General features: G+C 44.0%; 1 protein-coding gene across 1 annotated transcript; it reads left to right on the top strand.

Annotated features, from left to right (window-relative positions):
* Positions 1-871: 871 nt before the first annotated feature.
* LOC125133030 (cystatin-A1-like) lies at positions 872-12,055 on the top strand. Its single transcript, XM_047791008.1, has 3 exons — positions 872-1,201; positions 5,834-5,935; positions 11,845-12,055. Exons 1-3 carry the CDS (start codon positions 1,121-1,123, stop codon positions 11,971-11,973), a joined length of 312 nt encoding a protein of 103 aa, XP_047646964.1. The 5' UTR covers positions 872-1,120; the 3' UTR covers positions 11,974-12,055.
* Positions 12,056-23,216: the final 11,161 nt, after the last annotated feature.

Below are 23,216 nucleotides of genomic sequence, written 5' to 3'. Positions count from 1 at the left end.
AAAGGGTGAAAAAAGTGTCATCTCGTTTAGAAGGGTAAATCGTAGGAAAAACGAAACTCTTCATCAATAGGAGAATAGGTAGGTAAAGTATGGAATAGCATAGAGCAGTCAGATAGAGTAAATGATAGGCAGGTAGACAGATAAATAGATAAGACAGACAGACAGATACAGGTAGATAGACAGACAGATATAGGTACATAAACAGATCTGTCATAGGCTAACAGTTAAAGGAAGAGAATTAGATTGATCTCTGTGGATCAACATGGAATGATTCAAAAGCATATTGAGTAGAAACAAAAGCATAATATAGAATATATGTTTAGCATAAAGTTTAGGCAGATTTTTTTAAAGACATGAAAGAAAAGTATAAAACTGGGCGAGAAGGATACCAAACTCACAACAAAGTTCATCTGGGTGGAGGGCACGATTCGGGGTGGCAGGAGTGGGGAACCTCTCATAGTTTCTTTCTTCAAAACAATTACCAAAAAAAAAGGTGGGAAGCAAATATGATGAAATGTTACAAGTAGTCACTCCGGGTGATAGGAATACAGGTGTTTGCTGTTTTATTGTATGTGTTTTTTATGTATTTTAAATAGTTCTACTGCAAATAAAATGAAATACAACTACCCGGCCAAGGTTCTCCAGACAGATCCTTGCACCTTCCTTAGACAGCCAAGTCAATTTTCAGCAATTAACCTTGGCATTATGAATAAATAGTCCTTTCGAAGAATAAAACAGTTCTTGGAGGTTTTAAACATGGGGACACTCTCTGGTTGTGGTTTCGGATTTCATACTTCAAATGCAACAGGAAGGAACCCTTACAAAGAGAACTTGGGGAAGTTTGACAGTTGTTCTAGCAAGACTTCTTGTACACACCCACTCCCTTCCTCCCCACCCTTCATTCCTCCTAGGTCTTCTCAGTGTGTGGTGTCAAGGAAGCAAGAAGACTTAACTCCAAGGCATATTCCTTTCCCCAGTGCTCTTTGCTCTTTTTGGAAAACATTCTGTAGGCGGAGCTTGTGAACACCACCCTATCTTAAAACCAGAGTCTCCACTCTAGCCTTACCACTTCAGCACCTGCCTCCTGCCCACTTCAGCCCCTGCCTCCTGCCCAGAGAAGATGGAATCAGAAAAAAATTTGACTGGAGGCTTAACTGAACCCAGACCTGCCGGTCCAGAAATCCAGAATTTTGCCACCACGGTGAGTGGATACAGCCCATGACAAGCTTTGATGCAAAATCTTGGTTCCTAGGTTGGTGCCCTCTTAAGTGTGTGGGTGAACATGGAAACCAGATCATGGGGAAATGGGTGGTTTTGCGCAGGTCTCCTTACAATCAAAACGTTTCTCAGATGAAACCTCTCATAATCCTAACTGTGAGAGTGATCTTGAGCCGCTCACATCCCTTCTCTGAGCCTCCGTTTCCCCGTTTTCCAAAGAAGCATTTATTTCTATTGGACCACCTCTAAAGGTCTTAGAAGTTACAATTTGAGGATCACTAATTCAGTTTCTGGTGAAGTTTTTCCGTGCTCACCAAGTGGAGCCAACATGTAATTAAAATCTGAGGTGGCTAACAATTGACCAGCTAGACTTCAAAAGCACTGCAGGGAAAATTTGTTTCCTGGGTTGAACATTATCATAAAAGGTGATCCACTTCCAGACTTGCTACAAATTTGGCTCAGTGGACAATGTTTTCGTCTTTCAGTATTTGGAAGATGATTAAACTAGGAGAGAAGAGAAGTGGCGTAGTCTATGGTGACTCCACAATTGGTTCTGGTGAAAATAGAACTCCGTGGGTTTGGCAAGCTGATACATTTTTTTCTGTGCTCTCTGACCAGCCATCACCTATATAATACAAATTTATGGTAGTGCTTACTGGATGAAAAGACAATAAATATACATTACTAGTTTAGGTGTGTAAATTGTTGCCCTTTGGATTTTGTGCTTTGCAATTTTGAAAGCCTTTCCTCCACTGACCTCTCATGTGATTCATACCCTGCAGCAGGGAGGGAAGGCATCCCATCCACTTGTCAGATGATGACACTGAGATTCAAAGAGGTTAATAACCACCTAGTTAGGAAGCTAACCTAACTCACTAACCTAGCTCACTCCGCGGCTGCCACTTCCTCCTCAGCTTCTGCTTCAGGTTCAGGGAAGATGCAGAAGCACACAAAACTCACCCATTACAAGTCGATGGATTCATGCCAGTGACAACTGCAGCAGCACCCTGGGGCTGCCAGAAGATCCTTGCAACCACGTTCTGTTGGTCCTTTTCTAGACACCCCACACAGGTGGAGCTGAACTTTCTCTCCCCTCAGTTTCTCACTCCCTCCCATGCCCTTGGCAAGACCAGAGGGCATCTCAGGTCCTTCTCTTAGGAGATTGCAGCCACGTGGTGCCAGAATGCCCTGATTTACTTGTCCCCTGCTGATCCCATTCCTCCCTCCAGTCTAAGACTTTGTCCTCCTCTCTAATGCCAGGTGCCATCATTTCTTGCACACTGGGTGCCTTGTTCCATCCTTCTGCCTCCCAAACATACACTCAGATGGCAAATGTCCACAAGCCACCTCTCCCCAACCCTACTCTACTTTCATGCTGCTGCCCACACTCTCACCCTCCAAAACGTCCCAAAACATGACCTCCCCATGCTTCCACCATCATCTGTCTATGCATTTTTCCTAGATTATGCACAAGCCAGAATGATGTTTTTGCACCATGATGGCAGATAGGGCAAAAGCCTACACCTCGGGTGCAGCGTGGCTCAAACCCTCAGATCCCAGAGAATGAACACCTCACCAAGATGTATGCTCTGCAGCAACAAGACATGCTTCAACAGCTCTGGGGGAAGGGCATTTTACCAGGGGCTCCTCCCTGGTGCGTCCTTCCCCTGGTTGGGGCCCGAGTGACAAACCTACATGGTTCCCTCCAGCCCCTCAACCACCACCAGACGTGGGGGGCTGAGGAAGGGGAATGCTAACTATGTTCAGCTCAAGGTCCATTGACCACCAGACTCAGAACCACCATTCCCACCTCGCCCTCAGCCTCCTAGTACCCCTCCTGCAGGGCCGTTCAACACCAACCTGCCTTCAGGAACCTAAGGTCTCACTCACCAGCTCCTTCCCACTCTGCCCCTTTGCCTGCTCCTCACCTCAAATCTCATCCTCCCAGGTTCAGAGGATCCACTGTACTCGAGCCATACAAATCTGTCTTACTGGGAAGGGGGCATAGGGCTACGGGTTATAAATACAATGACCCTGAAATCGGGGCTCACAGTCTGACAGGTGCCAGTGCACTTATGGAAACCAATCAGGACATGTGAAGTTAACTCTCACACAGAAAATCCTGAATTTGGGGACTACATAGGTACAATGAAAAGGTTACAGATTTGGGTGTGTTTCCAGGACACACAGAAATAGACACTTCTGATACATCTTTAAAGAAAGAAGAAGGGAGGGAGGGAGGGAAATGAAGAAAGAAAGGAAGAAAGAAAGATAGAGAAAGAGAGAGAGGGAGGGAGGGAGGGAGCAGGCAGGGAGGGAGGGAGGGAAAAGAAAAAAAAAGTAAAGATAAGAAAAGAAGAAGGAAAAGACAAATCAGGTACTTGCCAGGCAAGGGATGTAAAACTTTAACTCTAACTAGTAATTTTCAGCCTCAAGCACCTATGCTCCCCTTACAGCTTCAGGTTCCTCATCTGCAAAATGAGGCATAAATAGAGAATTTGGGGTTTAGTGTAGAGATGAACCCTTTCCAACTCAGCTCCTAACTTGACTGTTACCCAGTGTTGGTTCCAAAGGGTTCGGAGGGGGAAGCAAGAAGACAGTGACCTCTCCCCTTTGCTCATCTCTCTGCCTGCTCATCCACTTTCCTCCTCTTTCTCCTGTACCCTAATTCTACCTATTTCCCCTCCTTCCTTCCTTCCTTCCTTCCTTCCTTCCTTCCTTCCTTCCTTCCTTCACTATTTACCGTCTTCCTTTCTCTACTTTGGAACCTCACTTTCCAGCTCAAGAAAGCCACCACCGTCTCCCCATCTGTTCTGAGGGTTACGGAAGAAATGGGTAGTGGCCCATGAGGTGCTTGCCCTTCAAAAATGGTCTGAGAACCCAAAGAGTTTGCAAATGCCTAGGTCTTTGAAAACAGTTCTGGTACCCAGACTGAGGCACCAAGAGAAAAGGATTCCCATCATTTGACCACTGATGGGAAGGACTGGGTAGCCTTTGGAGAACCCTAGACACACCAGAAGCCTGGCAGAAGCTGTATGTGCCCACGCAGTGCTTCCGTCACGAGCAGTGAGCCAACTGCCCCATAAGCAAGGTATGTGAACACACACATGGGCTCCCAGTCCCTCCAAGTGACAGGAAAGGATTGGAGGAGAAGGGAGAACAAACCTGGAAATATAGAGACAATGGGGGAGAGGCAAACATCTCAGAGACACTGACAAAACTTTGGAAAATGGAAAGCAGATAGACAGTAGAAAATGGGTGAGGCGTCTAGACAGAGTCTAGGCCACACGGGAAGGTCTGAGCCCGAAGCCAGCAGATTCATGGTGCAGAATTCCAAAATGGCTCCAGCACCAACACCACCAGGAACTTGAGGGAGATGAGAACCAGGAGGATCGATGGAAGATCCCTTTAAGGAGCAGTTACATTGCCCCCCAGATCCTTCCCTCTCACTAGCATCCTCCCTCCCTGGAAGACTAACTAATACGAGACCTCCTCCAGAGCAGAAGATTAGAGCTTTCCTCTTAGCAGAAATGGAGTCAGAGAAACCATAGTGGGTACGGGCATATCAAGCCCAGCTCAGAGCAGGAATGGAGGACCCCCACGGAAACCTGGTGGAGTCAGTGGATGTTTGCATACTGAACGTGAGACTCCCTCGCTGCCTTCTCCTCTCCTGCTTGGTTCAGGAATGCTGGCACCTAAACGTCTACCCCTCTATGGAAGACAGAATGATGACCTCCTTTAAAGAGGTCCACATCCTAATCCCTGAATCCTAGAAAAAAATGTTACACAACGTGGCAAAGGGACTTTCAGATGTGAGTACATGATCTTGAGATGTGCTACACGCGTTTTGGCAACTTTGAGTCTGAAATGATTTCCAAACCAAAAATGTTTATGTGAGTAGTAGTAGTAGTATTTTTCTCTTTAGGGCCACACCTGCAGCATATGGGAGTTCACAGGTTAGGGGTCGAACCGGAGTTGCAGCTACCAACCTATGCCACAGCCACAGCAATGCTAGATCGGAGCCACATCTTCGACTCACGCCACAGCTTGCTGCCACACCAGATCCTTAACCCAGTGAGTGAGGCCAGGGATTGAACCCTAATCCTCACGGATACTAGTTGGGTTCTTGACCTGCTGAGGTGTAAGGGGAACTCCTATAATGAAGTAGCAATGACTGGTCTCTCATTTTTATTAACCAAAGATAGAATGAACTTGTGTGTGGGTGTGTGGGTGTGTGGGGGTGTGTGTGTGTGTGTGGGTGTGTCTTTCTGTTTTGTCTAGGGCCACACCCATGCACGGCATATGGAGGTTCCCAGGCTAGGGGTCTAATCAGAGCTGTAGCTGCCGGCCTATACCACAGCCACAGCAACTCAGGATCTGAGCCATGTCTTGACCTACACCACAGCTCATGGCAACGCCGGATGCTTAAGCCACTGAGTGAGGCCAGGGATTGAATCCGCAACCTCATGGTTCCTAGTCAGATTCAATAACCACTGAGCCACAACGGGAACTCCATAATTTACTTTTTATAAGCACATATTTAACAGATTTGTAAGTCACATACATTGAATTCAATATAGCTTTGGTCATTTGTTTCCTCTTGTCTTTTCTTAAGGTTAAACCACAGCTTGAAGGAAAAACAAAAAAAACTTATGAAAAATTTGAAGCTATTATTTATAGATCTCAAGTGGTTTCTGGATTAATTTGCTACATCAAGGTTAGTGTTCAACATCTCTTTGGCTCTAAAAGATTCTGGATCCCTCACTTGATACGATGTTCTCTGTCATCCCCACCTGATAATCTCCTTCTTCTCCTTGTCCTAAGTCAAGATGCCTACCCAGCATGAAACTTCCCAAGTGGGAAACTCTCAAATTTGGCAAATGATGAGGTCTATTTCACAGATACCGTCTTCTTCTTCTGAATTTAGAAAGTGTTCTTATATTGATTCTTTTTAAAACAGTTCGATTTGCAGTGTTGTGCCAATCTCTGCTATACAGTAAAGCGGATTCTTAATTTCCAGAAAAAGTATAGAAAAAAAATTTCATAGTTTCCAGAATTCAGAGCATAGCTATGGCTGCTTCATCTGTGAGGTGGGATCCTAAAGATGTGGGGCTGGACCAGATGCCATCCTGACGCTTGTTCTGGCTCAAAGCTTTGGGACCCTATGTGTCTAAATTAAATGGATTTAAGGAAGGACTTGAATCATTAGCTAGGAACATTATTGAAACCATGTTTTCCCTTTAAATAAGCATTTTGATTAATATACTTTAAATATATTATTTTGCAACTCAACTAGATTCAACTGGTAACACTGTGGAAGTAGTCTGAAGCAGTGGAGCATTAAACCTATCCTTTTTTTTTTTTTTTTTTGCTTTTTAGGGCCACACCCATGGCATATGGAGGTTCCCAGGCTAGGGGTCTAATCGGAGATGTAGCCACTGGCCTACACCACAGCCAAGCAATGCCAGATCTCAGCCACATCTGTGACCTACACCACAGCTCACAGCAACACTGGATCCTTAACCCACTGAGCAAGGTCAAGGATCGAACCTGTGTCCTCATGGATACTAGCCAGGTTCGTTTCCACTGTGCCATGACGGGAACCCCTGAAAGTACCTTAAAAATTAATTTTATACCTCTATAAGAAAATTCAATGACATACTATTGCGTTCTATCCTCTGAAGTGGCATACTATTGAATTCTAACAGAAGAAAATCCCTCTGAAGTGTTCGAGAGAGAACCAGTCAAACTAACCAAAAGTGGATATTTTGAAGCCATTTTCATTCTTTTGTATTGAGCAGAGGATATCTGCCTTAAGAAATGAGAACAGGCATTCAAAACATAGTTACTGAATCTTTACTAAACTATCTGACCAGGGCACAGTGTGGCTTATTTCTCTTTAAAAATTAACTCTTTAAGATATGCAAAAAATTACTAATGTTTGTAGCAAAACATAAAGTAAGCATTGCTCACCAGCTCAGCGTGAGAAAATTACAAGACTGGATCACGTAAATAGGTCACCAATCCTACCGTTTATGTGCTCCTTACATATGCCAGGCCCTGAGATTCACAGGAGTGAGATCCTGCCTTGCCCTTAGAAAAGTCTCCTTTCCTGCTCTCCTGGCTTTTTTTTTTTTTTTTTTCACAGCTAGGAAAGAACCGTTTCCAATGAAAACTGGTTTTGTTCAAAGATAAACATTTCATCAAAACTCGTATTATTATTTTAATAATGGATGATTAATCCAAGTGTATACGTTTCACATACGAACCAGCTCGTGTGTTTCTTGAGAAGTCCATCAGAAAACTATCTTGAAATTATCTTGACTATTTCTTCCCTTTTATTTTCACAAGCACCTGTCAAGGGGCAGGTGGTACTTGTGGACAACTCATCTACAACCAAGGAGTCAGATTATAAACTAGAGAAAAGACAGTCCCTTCAATAAGTGGTGCAGGGAAAACTGGACAGCTGCATGCAAAAGAAGGAAATGAGAACACTCTGTAACACCACACACAAAAATAAACTCAAAGTGGATTAAAGACCTAAACCTAAGGCCAGATACTCTAAAACTCTCAGGGGAAAACACAGGACACTCTTTGACATACATCATAGCAATATCGTTTCAGATCCACCTCCTAGAGTAATGAAAATGAAACGAAACAAATTGGACCTAATTATACTTAAAAGCTTGTGCACAACAAAGGAAGCCATTCAAACAAACAAAACCAAAACCAAAAACAAACAGGGAGTTCCCACTGAGGCTCAGCAGGATCCGAACCCAACTAGTAGCCACGAGGATGAGGGTTCAATCCCTGGCCTTGCTCAGTGGGTTAAGGATCTGACGTAGCCAAAAGCTGTGGTGTAGGTCAGAGGTGAGGCTCAGATCTGGCGTTGCTGTGGCTGGAGTGCAGGCCAAAAGCTGCAGCTCCTCTTTGACCCCTAGCCCAGGAACTCCCACATGCCACAGGTGTGGTCATAAAAAGTAAAACAAACAAAAAAACACAAAAACAAAGCAGAAAGACAATCCACAGGATGGGAGAAAACCTTTGCAAATGAAGCAAGTGGCAAGGGATTAATCTCTAAAATAGATAAACATCTCACGTAGCTCTATATCAAAACAACAACAACAAACAAAAACCAGTCCAAAAATGGTCAAAGGAGGGCGTTCCCTTGGGACAGAGTGGGTTAAAAATCCTGCACTGTCACTGGGGCAGCTCAGGGCACTGCTGTGACAAGGGTTTGAGCCTTGGCTCAGGAAATTCTGCATGCCATGGGTACAGCCCCCCCCCAAAAAAAAACAAAAAAAGAACTAAAGCTCTAAATATACATTTCTCCAAAGAAGACAGATGGACAAAAAGCACATGAAAAGATGCTCAGCTTCACTAATTATTAGAGAAGGGCAAATCAAAACTACAGTGAGGTATCACCTCACCCCAGTTAGAATAGCCATCACCAAAAAGCCTACAAACAGGAAATGCTGGCGAAAGTGTGGAGAAAAGGGAACCCTCCTACACTGTTGGTCAGCACATAAGCTGCTACACCCAAAATTAAGAACAATGTGGGGGTTCCTTAAAAAACTCAAATTAGAACTACCATATGATCCAGCAACCCACTCCTGGGCATATATCCAAAGAAAACCGTAATTTGAAAAGATACATGCACCCCCATGTTCATTGCTTGCCCTGTTTACAACAGCCAAGATCTGGAAACAACCACAATGTCCACTGACAGAGGAATGGATAAAGATACGTAGATACAATGGATTATTACTCAGCCCTTAAAAATTAACCAAATAATGCTATTGGCAGCAGTATGGACAGACCTAGAGATTATCATACTAAGTAAAGTAAGTCACCCAGAGAAAGACAATTACATGATATCGCTTATATGGGAAATCTAAGAAAGATTAAAAAAAAAACCTTACTTACAGAATAGAAACAGACTCAAGATATCAAAATTAAATTTGTTACCAAAAGAGGAACATGAGACAGAGGAGGGATCAATTAGGAGTTTGGAATTAACGTATGCATACTACTATATATACAGTAGAGAACTAAGAAGGGCCTACCCTATGGCACAGGGAAATCTACTCAATATTCTGGAATAAACAACCTATAGGGGAAAAGCATCTGAGAAAGAACGGATATATGTATATGTATAACCGATTCACTTTGCTGCACATCTGAAAATACACAACATTGTAAGTCAAATCTACTCCAATAAAATTAAAAAAAAAAGATTCAGGGCAAAATGGGACTGTGGCTTTGGTGTCAGATACTCCTGGATTTGAACATGTGCTTGGCTTGTTTGATTCGTCAAAACCTGTGTGATCCACAGTCCCTCATCTTCTCTGAGCCTTAATTCACTTGATCCTTTGCTCAGGAGATTCTGCATGCCATGGGTGCAGCCAAAAAAAAAAAAAACACCATAAATAATAATAACCTACTTTGCAGGGTGTTGTGTGGAATAAATGAACTAGAAATGTACTCAGCACCTGCTATGTGCAGGGCACTGTTCTAAGGGTTGTGCATGTAGAAGCTCATTTCATCCTCTCAACATATCCTCATTCCTGTGTTCTTGATGAGAAAATCGAGCCCTGGGGAGGTGAAGGAACTAGCAAGGGCCAAACCACTATAAGAACACAGGCAGAATTTGAACCCAGGTAGTCTGATGCTTCTCTACGGGCTGTGCTGCCTCTAATAATGTATGCAAAGGCTGGTGTCCCGTTCTCAGCACAGAACAAGTGCTTTTGAAAGGTGACCCCATGGAGTGAGAAAAAAAAAACCCACTGAGGATGGAGTCTGGATTTGAAGTTGGGCTCTGTCACTTTAACTGAGATATTTATAGAAAATTAATGTCTCTGAAGCTGCTTCTGCATCCGTAAAATCGTCCTTGTCCCACCATTCTTCAGGCCTAGAACAAAATGTAAATAGAATCAGGTATATAAAATGGTCATCATAGTGTCAGACTCAAGGTAAACATTTGATAAATGCCATTTATTAAAAATAGGTTAGGCAGACTCATAAAGAATGAACGAGCAGTTCCCTGTGGGGAGGGGGACAAGATAGGGGTAGGGGCTAAACAGGTATAAACTGCTATGTATAAAATGAATATGCCACAAGGCTATATTGCACAGCACAGGAAATAAAGCCATTCTTTTCTAATACATATTAAAACTAAAATTGGGTTAGGGAGGGACATCAAAGCACAATAAATATTATTATTTTATCATCTGAACCAAGAATAACAGAGGAACTTCTTACCACGGGAGTTCTCTCTGTGTCCTCAGCTGGTTAAGGACCCAAGGCTGTCTCCATGAGGATGCAGATTTGATCCCTGGCCTCTCTCAGTGGGTTAAGGATCTGGCATTTCCACAAGCTGCTGCATTGGCCACAGATGCGGCTCAGATCCGGTGTCGCTGTGGCTGTGGTGTAGGCCAGCAACTGCAGCTCCAATCTTGACCCCTAAAGTAGGAACTTCCAGGAGTTCCCATTATGGCTCAGTGGTACAGAGCCCGACCAGGATCCATGAAGACGTGGGTTTGGTCCCTGCCCTCACTCGGTTGGTTAAGGATCAAGGGGTTGCTGTGAGCTGTTTGTAGCTCACAGACATGGCTTGGATCCCGCATTCCTGTGCCCGTGTGCAGGCTGGCAGCTGCAGCTCCACCTCTACCTCTCAACTGGGAACATCCATAAGACTTGAGTGTGGCACACCAACAACCCTCCCCACAAGAAAAAAGACAGAAAACAAAACAAAAACACCTAGGAACTTCAATCGGATGCAGCTGTAGCCGTGAAAAGGAAAAAATATTCTTACCATGATTTTCTAGGCCCTAGTTTCATGCCCATATGACCATTTCAATCTTCAAAGCCACAGTCTCCCAGCAAGATCCCTTTCCTTTAGAAGGTAACCAGACTGACCACTCTTGGGCCCTGCCAAGTCTTACCAGAGGGCATTGAGAAAGCAGGTTCTAACAAAGATATGGGAACCGCACATCCCAATACTAGGGTAATTCTGATTTTCTTCTCCCTTCTCATACCATGTGGCAAATCAAGTATCCCAATTTGGGAGTCAGAAAAGAGATTCAATGGGAGTTCCCATTGTGGCTCAGTGGTTAACGAACCTGACTGGGATCCATGAGGACTTGGGTTGGATATATGAGGACCCGGGTTCGATCCATGGCCTTGCTCGGTGGGTTAAGGATCCGGCATTGCCATGAGCTGTGGTGTAGGTTGCAGACGCAGCTCAGATCCTGCATTGCTGTGGTGTAGGCTGGCAGCTGTAGATCCGATTGTACCCTAGCCTGGGAATTTCCAAATGCCACAGGAGTGGCCCTAGAAAGCAAAAACAGAAAAAACAAAAACAAAAAAAAAAACAAACAAAAAACAGAGAAAGATAGAGATAAAATAAAATGAACCTAGGACCTATGCCTCTTGCCATACCTTCACCCTGTACTTTCTCTTGGAAAATTCCCAGTTAGGTTTATGGAAAGCAAGGGTCTAGGAAGGATGCTCTAGGAATGCTATTCCAAACCAGCATATCACACCAAAATCTTTCTGGATCTGTAGATCTTTCACTTGACATAGACACATGTGACTGAACCTCCTTTTTCTTTTTTTACCTTTCAGGTTCATGTAGGTGGTGATAGCTACGTTCACATAAAAGTATTTGAAAGTCTTCCTCACCAAAAAAAGCCTTTGGAACTTAGTGGCTACCAGGTTGACAAAACCAAGGATGATGAGCTGAAACCCTTTTAGCAGCATGATCTGGAAGCAGCTGATTCTTCCCACTGGCTCTTGAGTAATGATCCCTGCGAATAAATGCAACTATCAATATAAAGAAGTGTTCCTTTTTTAGACCTAGAGATGATCATACGAGGTAAAGCAAGTGAGAAAGAGAAGGACAAATACCATATGCTATCACTTGTATATGGAATCTAAAATATGACACAAAGGAACCTATCTGTGAAACAGAAACAGACACACAGACATAGAGCACAGGCGTGGGGTTGCTGGGGGGTGAGGGGTGGGATGCATTGGGAGTTTGGGATTAGCAGAGGCAGACTATTATATGTAGAATGGATAACCCACAAGGTCCTACTGTATAGCACAGGGAACCATATTCGGCATCCTCTGATCAACCACAATGGGAAAAAAAGGTTCCTTTTCAAACAAACTCAGCCTTTCAACTGGTTCTCGTCTCTGCTGTATCACAGGAATTTGTCCTTTCTTCAAATCAATGTTATTGCTTGAGAGTAGAAATTCCATACAAACTGAGGTCAGGTGGAAATCTTGGAAAGACTAGCCAAGCCTAACAAAACCGGCTAAAGGATAAAACCACCAGCACTCCCAGCACGCCCCTCTGGGCAGGCCAGGTCCTAGGTCTTAAGTGCCCTGGGGCTACCGAGACGCCAGTGTTACATCTCCACCTACACATTTTAAAATTGAATCAAGGAGTTCCCACTGTGGCTCAGTGGTACAAAACCCGGCTAGTGTCCATGAGGATGCGAGTTCAATCTCTGGCCTTGTTTAGTGGGTTGAGGATCTGGCAAGGACACCAGCTGTGGCATAGGTTGCAGATGAGGCCTGGATCCCGAGTTGCTCTGGCTGTGGTGTAGGCCGGCAGCTGTAGCTCCGACTGGACCCCTAGCCTAGGAACAGGGGCAACCCTACAAACCCGAAAAATGAAATAACATTTTTCAAAATTAAACTAAGTTAAGGATTTTATACAATATATTTAAATTTTAAAACAACCCCAAACTTACAGATAAGGTGCCCTAGAAAAACTTTTTTATCCTGGACATTTGAAAGCAATCTATACTGTGGCCCCATCCCCAACAAATACGTTACTGTGCGTTTCCTACAAACCAGTTCATTCTCTTGAATAACGAGGGAAAGCAAGTCACTCCCTGTCGCTGGGGAACAGAGTAGAGAGGAGGGAGGCGGGAGGTAAGCAGGAGCCAGAGCGCCAAGGTCTTCACAAGGCATCTTGAGGAACTGGTACTGACCTCCAAGGTAGTGAGACACTAGTGAGGAAGTTTAAGCAGGAGACACATTTTGCTTGCTCGTTTCTAAAACTGCAGTGGAAAAGTCATTCAATAGACCGACAGCAATGATCTCTAAATGCCAGTGGAGTTGCTGTCCCTTCTTCATGCCCCAGGAGACCCCGCACACATTCACTGAGGTCAAGTCCTCTCCCCTTTCACAGGGGTGCCCTCAGCGGGCCACTGTGTTCAGAAACAGGAGCTCACTTTGCTTAAGCCTTTTATTCACATCTGGGCTTTCCTCCCCGACACAACACCGTGAGTTCAGTTAGGCTTCTTCTGGAAACACTGACTAGGAGTGATCATTTCTTGACCATTTTTCTACATTCTTCCATGTTCGCACTCAACTAAGTAAGTATATTTTGGGGAGTTCTGTGGTGGCCTCGTGATCAAGGATGTGGCATTGTCACTGCTGTGGCACAGCTTCAGTCCTTGGCCTGGGAACTTCTATGCGCTGTGGGTATACCCCAAAACAAACAAACAAAAAAGTTGTGTTTTTCAAAAACAATCTCAATTTAGCTCCAAGGCTAAGGACACACAGAAATCCTGAGTAACCTAAGTTAACCGCTAATGCATTTCATTAGATCATCTGACTCTAGGCAGAACATTCATTTTCCTCGATTTGCAATGAGACTAGATATTTGAATAACCTCCCACCTTGTGCGTGATCCGTGTACAGTTCTAAATTGGTAATGTGGCATAGAAGCAGAGTTTACTGCAGTAGCACTGGGTACATTATCACTGTTTCCCAAACTACTATCTTTGGAGCACAACTTGAACAAGAAACTGACCTATGAGAAACCTTCCTTCTCACTACTGTACTTACTCGCTATATGTCATGCTCTAGTTAAATTGGCTTTTCAAAGACCAAAGGCATTCTCATTTTCTCTTCGCCAAACAGTCATTTGCAACACACTCTCCACTCCCCATTCCGGACTTGCTACCCTTTGGTTTTTCATATGGAACTTTATCATCTCTTAGCATACTCCAGACTTCTTTTGCGTTTTTATTTTGGCCATGCCTGCAGCATACAGAATTTCCTGGGCCAGGGACTGAACCTGCTCTTGGAAAACAGGTATTTTTTTTTAATCTGTATGCACTTCTGTGTTATTAGCAGCGGCCAATAGTGCCTAGGACTTGGAAGGTACTCAAATACGTGTTAAAAGAATTTGCAAGTAGATTATCAGCCTTCTGTCAAGGAAGGGCCAAACTCGTCTCTGAACTTTTGCCCCTGCTCTTGGTCCTCTTTTTGGCTAAAGTCTACCTACCCTTCGTGCAACAAAATCAGCAAGTTGTCCTCAAGCAGCAATTACATGCAAGGCCCTTTCAGCAGGCAAGTCAACTTTCAAGAGCAATGCAACATTCTTGACTTCACACTGGAGGCTTTAAAGGCCATTCATCACAAACTAAACATACTAAGATTCTTTCATACTATAAGCCACTCCATAATGGCATACTTGCACATTTTTTTGCGCAAATCAGTACATTGGAATGATTCAGAAAAACCCGCTAATGTAATTGCACTAGCCAGATAGCATTTTAGGAGGCCTGAAATTCTGAAAAGGCGGTTAGCAATCCTTTCCTCTGCTTCTGAGTTCCCTCCTGAGCATCTTTGTTGTGTTTCATTTCTATTCTGGAATATATCCTTTTGATTCTCTCATCCACCCAATAACTATCAGACATCGAATGTCACGCACCATGGATTAATGTCTATTTGCTACAGAATTTTTTACTGCTGGTCCTAGGAACTTTTTTCTTCCTGAGAAAACCGTATTATACTCTCCATAAAAGTAGGTCTTCTTCTTCGCTATCCCCAACAACAATCGTATCTGACCCACACTAAATGCTCAAAAGCTTTGTTGAAAGAACAGTGAGCACTTTATACCTTTGATGCTCACTTCCAAGTGCATACATAACCTGATGAGGGTCAACATACTGAACACACAGGCCTACCTACAACCCCGCTGGGTCCATCTACCTGTGCCAGAGCAAGGTGGCGTGTGTTTCAATCATGGTAGGCAGCATCCTAGAAGGGCGCTCCAAGGTGTCCCACTCTAGTCCCTCAGACCGAACATGAGACAGCACACCTGTGATGCCACCTTACCTGGCAAAAGGGATTTGCAGGTATAATGCAAGTGGGAATCAGCTGACTTTGAGTTCGTCCAAAGGAAGATTACGGTACAACTAATATAGACACACAAATCCTTCCAAAGCAGAGTTTGTCTGGTCTGTAGCAGAGAAGGAAGCCAGCTTCCAAGAATAAGGATTCAAGTCACCACGGCTAGCTTGAAAAGGGAGGGAGCCATGGTGTCAAGAAATGCGGGTGGCTTTCAGAAGGAGCTTAAAGTAGTCCATGGCAGCCGGTAAGGAAATGGGGACTTTGGTGCTACAAGTGACATGATGTGAATTCTGCCAACAACTGAATGAGCCTGGAAGAAGGTTCTTCCCCTGGGGACTCCAGACAGGAGCCCAGTCTGGCCGACAACTTGATTGCAGCCTGTGAGACCCCAAGCAGAGAACTCAGTCAAGCCCTCCTAGCCATCTGACCGACAGAACCATAAGATCCTAAACAGAGGGGATGTGAAGCTGCTACATGTGTTAAGCAGCAATAGAAAACAAATACAACCATCTTGTACTAGAAAGTGCTTTCTCTCAAGACCAAGTCCTGCAATTACACCAGGTTTTCACTGACTCATTAGAATTCCATCACCAAGCCCCCCTGTTTCTCCTTTTTGTTGCATTTGTTTTACGGCTTTCCTTTCTGTGGGCCACAGAAACATTACCCAGGAAAAAAATTCCACCCAACATTAGCTTTTGCATATGAAAACAAGATAAGTTAAGGTGCTATGAAAGAGTTTCTTTCAACAGGATCCAGCCCATACTACTGCCCTTTACCTGAAAAGCAGGAAACCTAGTGAGACAAGTAAAGAGATAAAACCATCAATGACCAAAAAGGTCTACATCCATGCCAATAAAGTTGTAAACCTCGGAAAGGTACAAGAGAAATCAAATCAGATACTGAAATTGCTTTCAAATTCTCTTACAAGAAATTACTGTCTCAACGTGGAAAACAATAAGGCAATTATGTACACTGAGTCAGAAAATTATTTTAATAGTTACAAAACATCTTTTTTTTTGTACAGAATCAGTACAAAATAGCAGTTGATTTCTCCATAATTATCAGAATCATTTCTACCTGGAGCTCTTGGCTAGGTGGGGCTGAAATCAATAAAAGGTCTTGGACGTTTGGCTCAGAAATCTTCCTAGGAAGACCACCGTGTTGATGTCTGTCATGCTTGGCTCTCATGAGATGACCTGCTCCTTTTCTAAGAAAAGTATCTTTTGATTCATCCTTTGGAGGCTGAAGGGAATTCGGCAGCGTTCACTAAATACCTAAGATATGTGAACAGAAACAAAGGTCAGTGAGCCATCCTCTCTAACCTAGGCCCGGAATTAAATTAAAGTTGGCATGGCTGAGGTGGGAGGAACCTTTTCTGTCCCAGGTCAACAGATTTAGGAAACAGAGGTGTCTCCTCACCAGTGCAAAGGGACACACCCGCTGCGAAGAGCACAGAAGGTCTTGATATTCACTAATAAGATAATTTCAACATTGTCATAGAATTTAAATTATGCAAGGAAACAAATCATCACAAGCTAGTCTACTTAATAACTAACATTTTAGTTCTATATCCTGGATGTTTTTTGAACAGTTAGACAAAAATAGCTAAAAGAAGTTTAAGACAAAGCTTTTTAAAAGTCCTCCTATAATGCAGATCTTATTTAGATATCTGTCGATTTGGGATTAAGATGGCGAATAGAAGGACTGGAGCTCCACTTCTCTCCTAAAAACAGCAAAATTCACAACTAAAGGCTGAGCAATCTTCACCCAAAGGGACCAGAAACCTTAAAAAAGATATCCTGCTCCAGAAGACAAAGAGGAGGCCACAGCAAGAGGTAGGACGGGTGATTTCGAGATATAAACAACCCCATACCTCCCAGGTGGGAAGCCCCACACACTGGAAACTAACTGGTTCACAGAGACTCACCTACAGGAGTGAGAGTTCTGAGCCCCACAACAAACTCTCACGTGTGAGGATCTGGCACTGGGAGAAAGAGCCCCTGGAGCACCTGGCATTGAAGGTTTGTGGGGCTCGTGCGCACGAGCTCAATGGGACTGAGGGGAATGAAGACCCCCAGAAAAATTCCCTGAACCCTAACCTCAAGTGAGCTGAGAGAACATCTTGCACAGCTTGGCTATGTGATAAAGAGCACTGTGCATTTTGACAAGGAGATTGACTTTCCCAGAGGTATGGCTTGGATTCAGTGTCCTTCAGGAGAATTTCCCACGGCCCTGCAACAGGAAAATCATGTTATTAATGGAGTAAAGCTCCACGTTCAAGTTCAAAAAGCCAAAGCTTTGCAAGAGGATCAAACATCTGATAAAGACTTTTGAAACCAGCACGGCCTATGAAAGTAGACAAAACGGGGAGTTCCCTGTGTGACTCTGCTGGTGTCACTGCAGTGGTTCTGGTTACACCTGAGCCAAGGTTCAATCCCTGGCCGGGCTTCATCCACATACCATGGGTGTGGCCAAAAAAAAAAAAAGAAACAATACCTGCAAAAAGATCTCTATTTCATTACCTCTGTTTAATTCATTCAATAACATGGAGATATTAACGGTGGTGCTTTTCGTTTCTGCCCTTCCTTCTATGCGACTCTTCCCCTGTCAGTCAGAGGCATCCATCCCACCCTGAGAAGAGCGGGGAGATATATGTAGGGTAGGACAAAAGCCACATTGGCTTTGGAGCAGTTTTTGCTTCTACAACGAATTATTGAGAATCGAGGGAGAATACCTGAGAGGGCACAAAGTCTAGCAAGAGAACAGAAGCTCTGCGGCTTACCCCATGCCTGACCACTGGGAAGACTAGATGCGGAGCACCTGGACTAGCTGGGAAACAGAGAGGTGGAAATGGGCTGTGGCCTTGAGAAAGTTTGGAGTCCTAGATGGGAGAGGATCTGACTTGGGAAGATCATGGGCAGGTGTCAAGGATTATCCGAAGACAGAGCCATCGTTTTAACATGACTTCTGGCCTCTTTTTGATTTTTTGTTTGTTTGTTTGTTTGTTTTTTAGGGCCACACCTGCAGCATATGGAGGTTCCCAGGCAGGGGTCCAATCGGAGCTACAGCTTCCAGCCTACCCCGCAGCCACAGATCTGAGCCTTGTCTGTGACCTACACCACAGCTCATGGCAACACCAGATCCTTAACCCACTGCGCAAGGCCAGGGGTTGAACCTCATTGTTCCTAGTCAGATTCGTTTCCACTGTGCCACAGCAGGAACTCCTCCTGACTTGTATCTTCTTGAACACCCATCATGTCATCCGCATTTGCTGTTCGCCTTACACATAGATGAAGCATTCCAAGGACAGCCATCTGCTCAGCATCCCTTAGATTATCCAGCAAGACACCTACTGATCTCCAAGAATTTGTCAAGTATTTGCCAAACACTACAACCAATGAAGCAGGGAGTTCCCATGGTGGCTCAGCACAAAGGAACCTGACCAGCATCCGTGAAGACGCATGTTTGATCCCTGGTCTCGCTCAGTGGGTGAAGGATCCGCCATTACCATGAGCTGTGGTATAGTTTGCAGACATGGCTCGGACACCGAGGTGCTATGGCTGTGGTGTAGGCCACTCCCTACAGCCCTGATTTGAACCCTAGCCTGGGAACCTCCATATGTCCTGGGCATGGCCCTAAAAAGACCAAAACAAAAAAAAAAGAAAAAAGAAAGAAAGAAAGAGAGAGAGAAACACCATTCCGTGTACCAATGTAAAACAATCTCCAAAATATATTGGTAGGGGTAACAAAGTATTTAACAGTTTATGTAGGAGGGTAGCATTTGTACCATTTATAAAACAAAAGTATATATTCATGTATCTGTATGTATCTGTGTAGTTCATAATATACTCGTATGTGTAAAGCACATCTCTGAAAGATAACAGAACCTGGGGACAGTAGTTGTCTCAGGAGAGTAGAAGGGTGGCTGAGGAATGGAGTGAGTGAAGCATTTCTTATATTAGAAATCCTTTGGAGCCTTTTTATCATGCATACGTGTTGCATATCCCCAAAATTGAATACAGCGATAAAAATAAATATTCACGCAAAACCACAATTTCTCTTCTAGATAATTTGCCTACAAAGGCTCTCACACGTGTACAAAAGGAGGGAAAAAAAGTGTCATCTTGTCTAGAAGGGTAAAAAAATAGAAAAAAACAAAACTCTTCATCAATAGGAGAATAGGTAGGTAAAGTATGGAATAGCATAGAGCAGTCTGATGGAATAAATGATAGGCAGGTAGACAGATAAAAAGGTAAGACAGACAGACAGATACAAGTAGATAGACAGACAGATATAGGTACATAAACAGATCTGTCATAGGGTAACAGTTAAAGGAAGGGAACTAGATTGATCTCCGTGCATCAACATGGAATGATTCGAAAACATATTGAGTAGAAACAAAAGCATAATATAGAATATATGTTTAGCATAAAGTTTAGGCAGATTTTTTTAAAGACATGAAAAAAAAAGTATAAAAGTGGGGGAGAAGGATACCAAACTCACAACAAAGTTTACCTGGGTGGAGGGCACGATTCAGGGTGGCAGGAGTGGGGAACCTCTCATAGTTTCTTTCTTCAAAACAATTACCAAAAAAAAAAGGTGGGAAGCAAATATGATGAAATGTTGCAAGTAGTCATTCCGGCTGATAGGAATACAGGTGTTTGTTGTTTTATTGTTTGTGTTTTTTCTGTATTTTAAATAGTTCTACTGCAAATAAAAGTGAAATACAACTACCCGGCCAAGGTTCTCCAGACAGATCCTCGCACCTTCCTTAGACACTCAAGTCAATTTTCAACAATCAGCCTTGGCATTCTGAATAAACAGTCCTTCCGAAGAATAAAATAGTTCTTAGAGGTTTTAAACATGGGGACACTCTCTGGTTGTGGTTTCGGATTTCAAACTTCAAATGCAACAGGAAGGAACCCTTACAAAGAGAACGTGGGGAAGTTTGACAGTTGTTCTGGCAGGCCTTCTCCTACACACCCACTCCCTTCCTCCCCACCCTTCATTCCTCCTAGGTCTTCTCAGTGTGTGGTGTCAAGGAAGCAAGGAGACTTAACTCCAAGGTGTACTCCTTTCCCCAGTGCTCTTTGCTCTTTGTGGAAAACATTCTATAGGCGGAGCTTTTGAACACCACCCTCTCTTAAAACCAGAGTCTCCACTCTTACCTGACCCTCTCAGCACCAGCCTCTTCCCCAGAGAAGAAGCAATCAGCCAAAATGTTGGCCGGAGGCTTAATTGAACCCAGACCTGCCACTCCAGAAATCCAGGAGATTGCCACCACGGTGAGTGGATATAGCCCATAACAAGCTTTGATCCCAAATCTTGGTTCCGAGCTATTTGCTTTTCTTTAATAAAGACTTTGCTTCCTTGCTCCCTCTGTGTTCTTGGAGTTCATTCTTCGACTGCCATGAACAAGAACCTGGGTTCTAGGATCATCCTTCTCGAATCTGTAGGAGCTCAAAAGACACTTTACTTGCTAGTATAGTTAACTCATTGACATTGAACTCAGACAGGATTAAGGTGGTGGAATAGAAGGATTGCAGCTAAACGTCTCTCCTAAGAACAACAAAATTCACAACCAAAGGCTGAGCAGTCTTCACCCAAATGGACCAGAAACCTTAAAAAGATATCCTGCTCCAGAAGACAAAGAGGAGGACACAGCAAGAGGTAGGAGGGGTGATTTCGAGATATAAACAACTCCATTCCTCATGGGAGGAAAGCCCCACACACTAGAAACTAACTGGATCACAAGGACTCACCTACAGGAGTGAGAGTTCTGAGTCCCACATCACACTCTCACAAATGGGGATCTGGCACTGGGAGAAAGAGCCCCTGGAGCATCTGGCATTGAGGGCAGTGGGGCTTGTGCACAGGAGCTCCATGGGACCGGGTGGAATGGACACCAAATCCTTAAAAGGGGCACACAGGTTTTTGGGAAAACCTGGGCCCACCCTTCAGTAGGTCAGTGCTGAGAAGCCCCAGGGCAAACAACAATCCAGGTGGGATCACAGCCCCACCCCTCAGTAAACAGGCTGCCTAAAGACCCCTCAGGCACACACCCACCTCTAATCCCTTCCAGAGGCTATGCCACACCCACCAGGGGCATTAGAATCAGCTCCACCTACCAGTGGGCAGGCATCAGCCCCTCCCAACGGGAACCCTACAGCTGAAGCCCCCATACCCACTTCAGCCACAAGGCGGGCAGACACCACGAGGAAGAGAGGCTACAACTCTATTATCCGGAACAAGGTCACCACACCAAAAACCTATCAAAATGAAAAGACAGAGTACTATAACTCAGATGACGGAGAAAGGGAACACCCCAGAAAATCAGCTAAGCGATGAGGAGATTCTCAGCCGCCAGGAAAAAGACTTTAGACTGTGGATGCTGAAGAGGATGCAAGACATTGCAAATAAACTGGAGGCACAGATGGATAACTGACAGGAAACACTGAGCAAAGAGATACAAGATATAAACCTTAAACAAGAAGACATGCAAAATACACTCACTGAAACAAAACAGTCACTAGAAGCAGCCAACAGCAGAATACAGGAGGCCAAAGAACGAATAAGCGAGGTGGAGGACACATTAGAAGAAATTACGAATGCGGAACAGAAAAGAAAAAAAAGATTGCAAACAAATGAAGAGCGTCTCAGAGGACTCTGGGACAATGTTTAACGCACCAACATCCACATGTCAGGGGTGCCAGAAGGAGAAGAGAGAGAGAAGGGGACAGAAAAACTATTCCAAGCGATAATAGCCAAAAAATTCCCTAACATGGGAAAGGAACCACTCCCTCAAATCCAGGATGCACAACGAGTACCATATAAAAGAAACCCAAGGAGGAACACCCCGAGACACATACTAATCAAACTGACCAAAATTAAAGACAAAGAGAAAATCTCGAAAGCAGCTAGGGAACGGAAACAAATAACACACAAGGGAACCCCAATAGGGTTATCAGCAGATTTTTCAGCGGAAACTCTGCAGGCCAGAAGGGAGTGGCATGATATACCTAACATGATGAAAGGAAAAAACCTCCAACCAAGGTTGCTCTACCCAGCAAGGCTCTCATGCAGATTTGAAGGAGAAAGCAAAACCTTCACAGATAAGCAAAACCTGAGAGAACTCAGCAACACTAAACCAGACTTACAACAAACACTAAAGGAAACTTCTCTAGGGAGAAAAGAACAAGAGAAGAAGGAAAGAAAAAAGAGCAACAGAAACAAAGCCAAAGCAATTAATAAAATGGCAAGAAGAACATACATATCAAGAACTACCTTAAGTGTGAATGCACTAAACGCCCCAGCCAAGAGACACAGACTGGCTGAATGGATCCAAAAACAACACCCATATATATGCTGCCTTCAAGAGACCCACTTCACTTCTAGGGACACATACACATTGAAAGTGAGAGCGTGGAAGAAACTATGTCATGCCAACGGGGATCGAAAGAAAGCTGGAGTAGCCAGACTCACAGCAGACAAAATAGACGTTAGAATGAAGAATATTTTCAGGGACAAAGAAGGTCATTGCATAATGAGCAAAGGATCACTCCAAGAAGAAGAGAGAACAATTTTAAATATCTGCACACCCAACACAGGTTCACCACAATAGATAAGGCAACTGCTAACAACCTTTTAGGACAAATCGACAAGAACACAATCAGAGTGGCGGACTTTAACACCCCACTGGCAGCAATGGACAGATCAACCAGACAGAAGATCCATCAGGAGACACGGGCCCTGAAGGATGCATTAAACCAGATGGACTTCATAGACATTGATAGGACATTCCATCCAAAAGCAACAGAAGACACAGTCTTCCCATGTGC

This window comes from Phacochoerus africanus, chromosome 1 (assembly GCF_016906955.1).
Source record: "Phacochoerus africanus isolate WHEZ1 chromosome 1, ROS_Pafr_v1, whole genome shotgun sequence".
Lineage (NCBI taxonomy): Eukaryota > Metazoa > Chordata > Mammalia > Artiodactyla > Suidae > Phacochoerus > Phacochoerus africanus.
This window is presented reverse-complemented; position numbering and strand designations above follow the sequence as displayed.

Coding starts and splice junctions, on each gene's coding strand:
- LOC125133030 (XM_047791008.1), top strand. CDS start 1,121: ATGGAATCAGAAAAAAATTTGACTGGAGGCTTAACTGAACCCAGACCT. Junction 1,202..5,833: donor TCCAGAATTTTGCCACCACG/GTGAGTGGATAC, acceptor TCTTTTCTTAAG/GTTAAACCACAGCTTGAAGG. Junction 5,936..11,844: donor GATTAATTTGCTACATCAAG/GTTAGTGTTCAA, acceptor TTTACCTTTCAG/GTTCATGTAGGTGGTGATAG.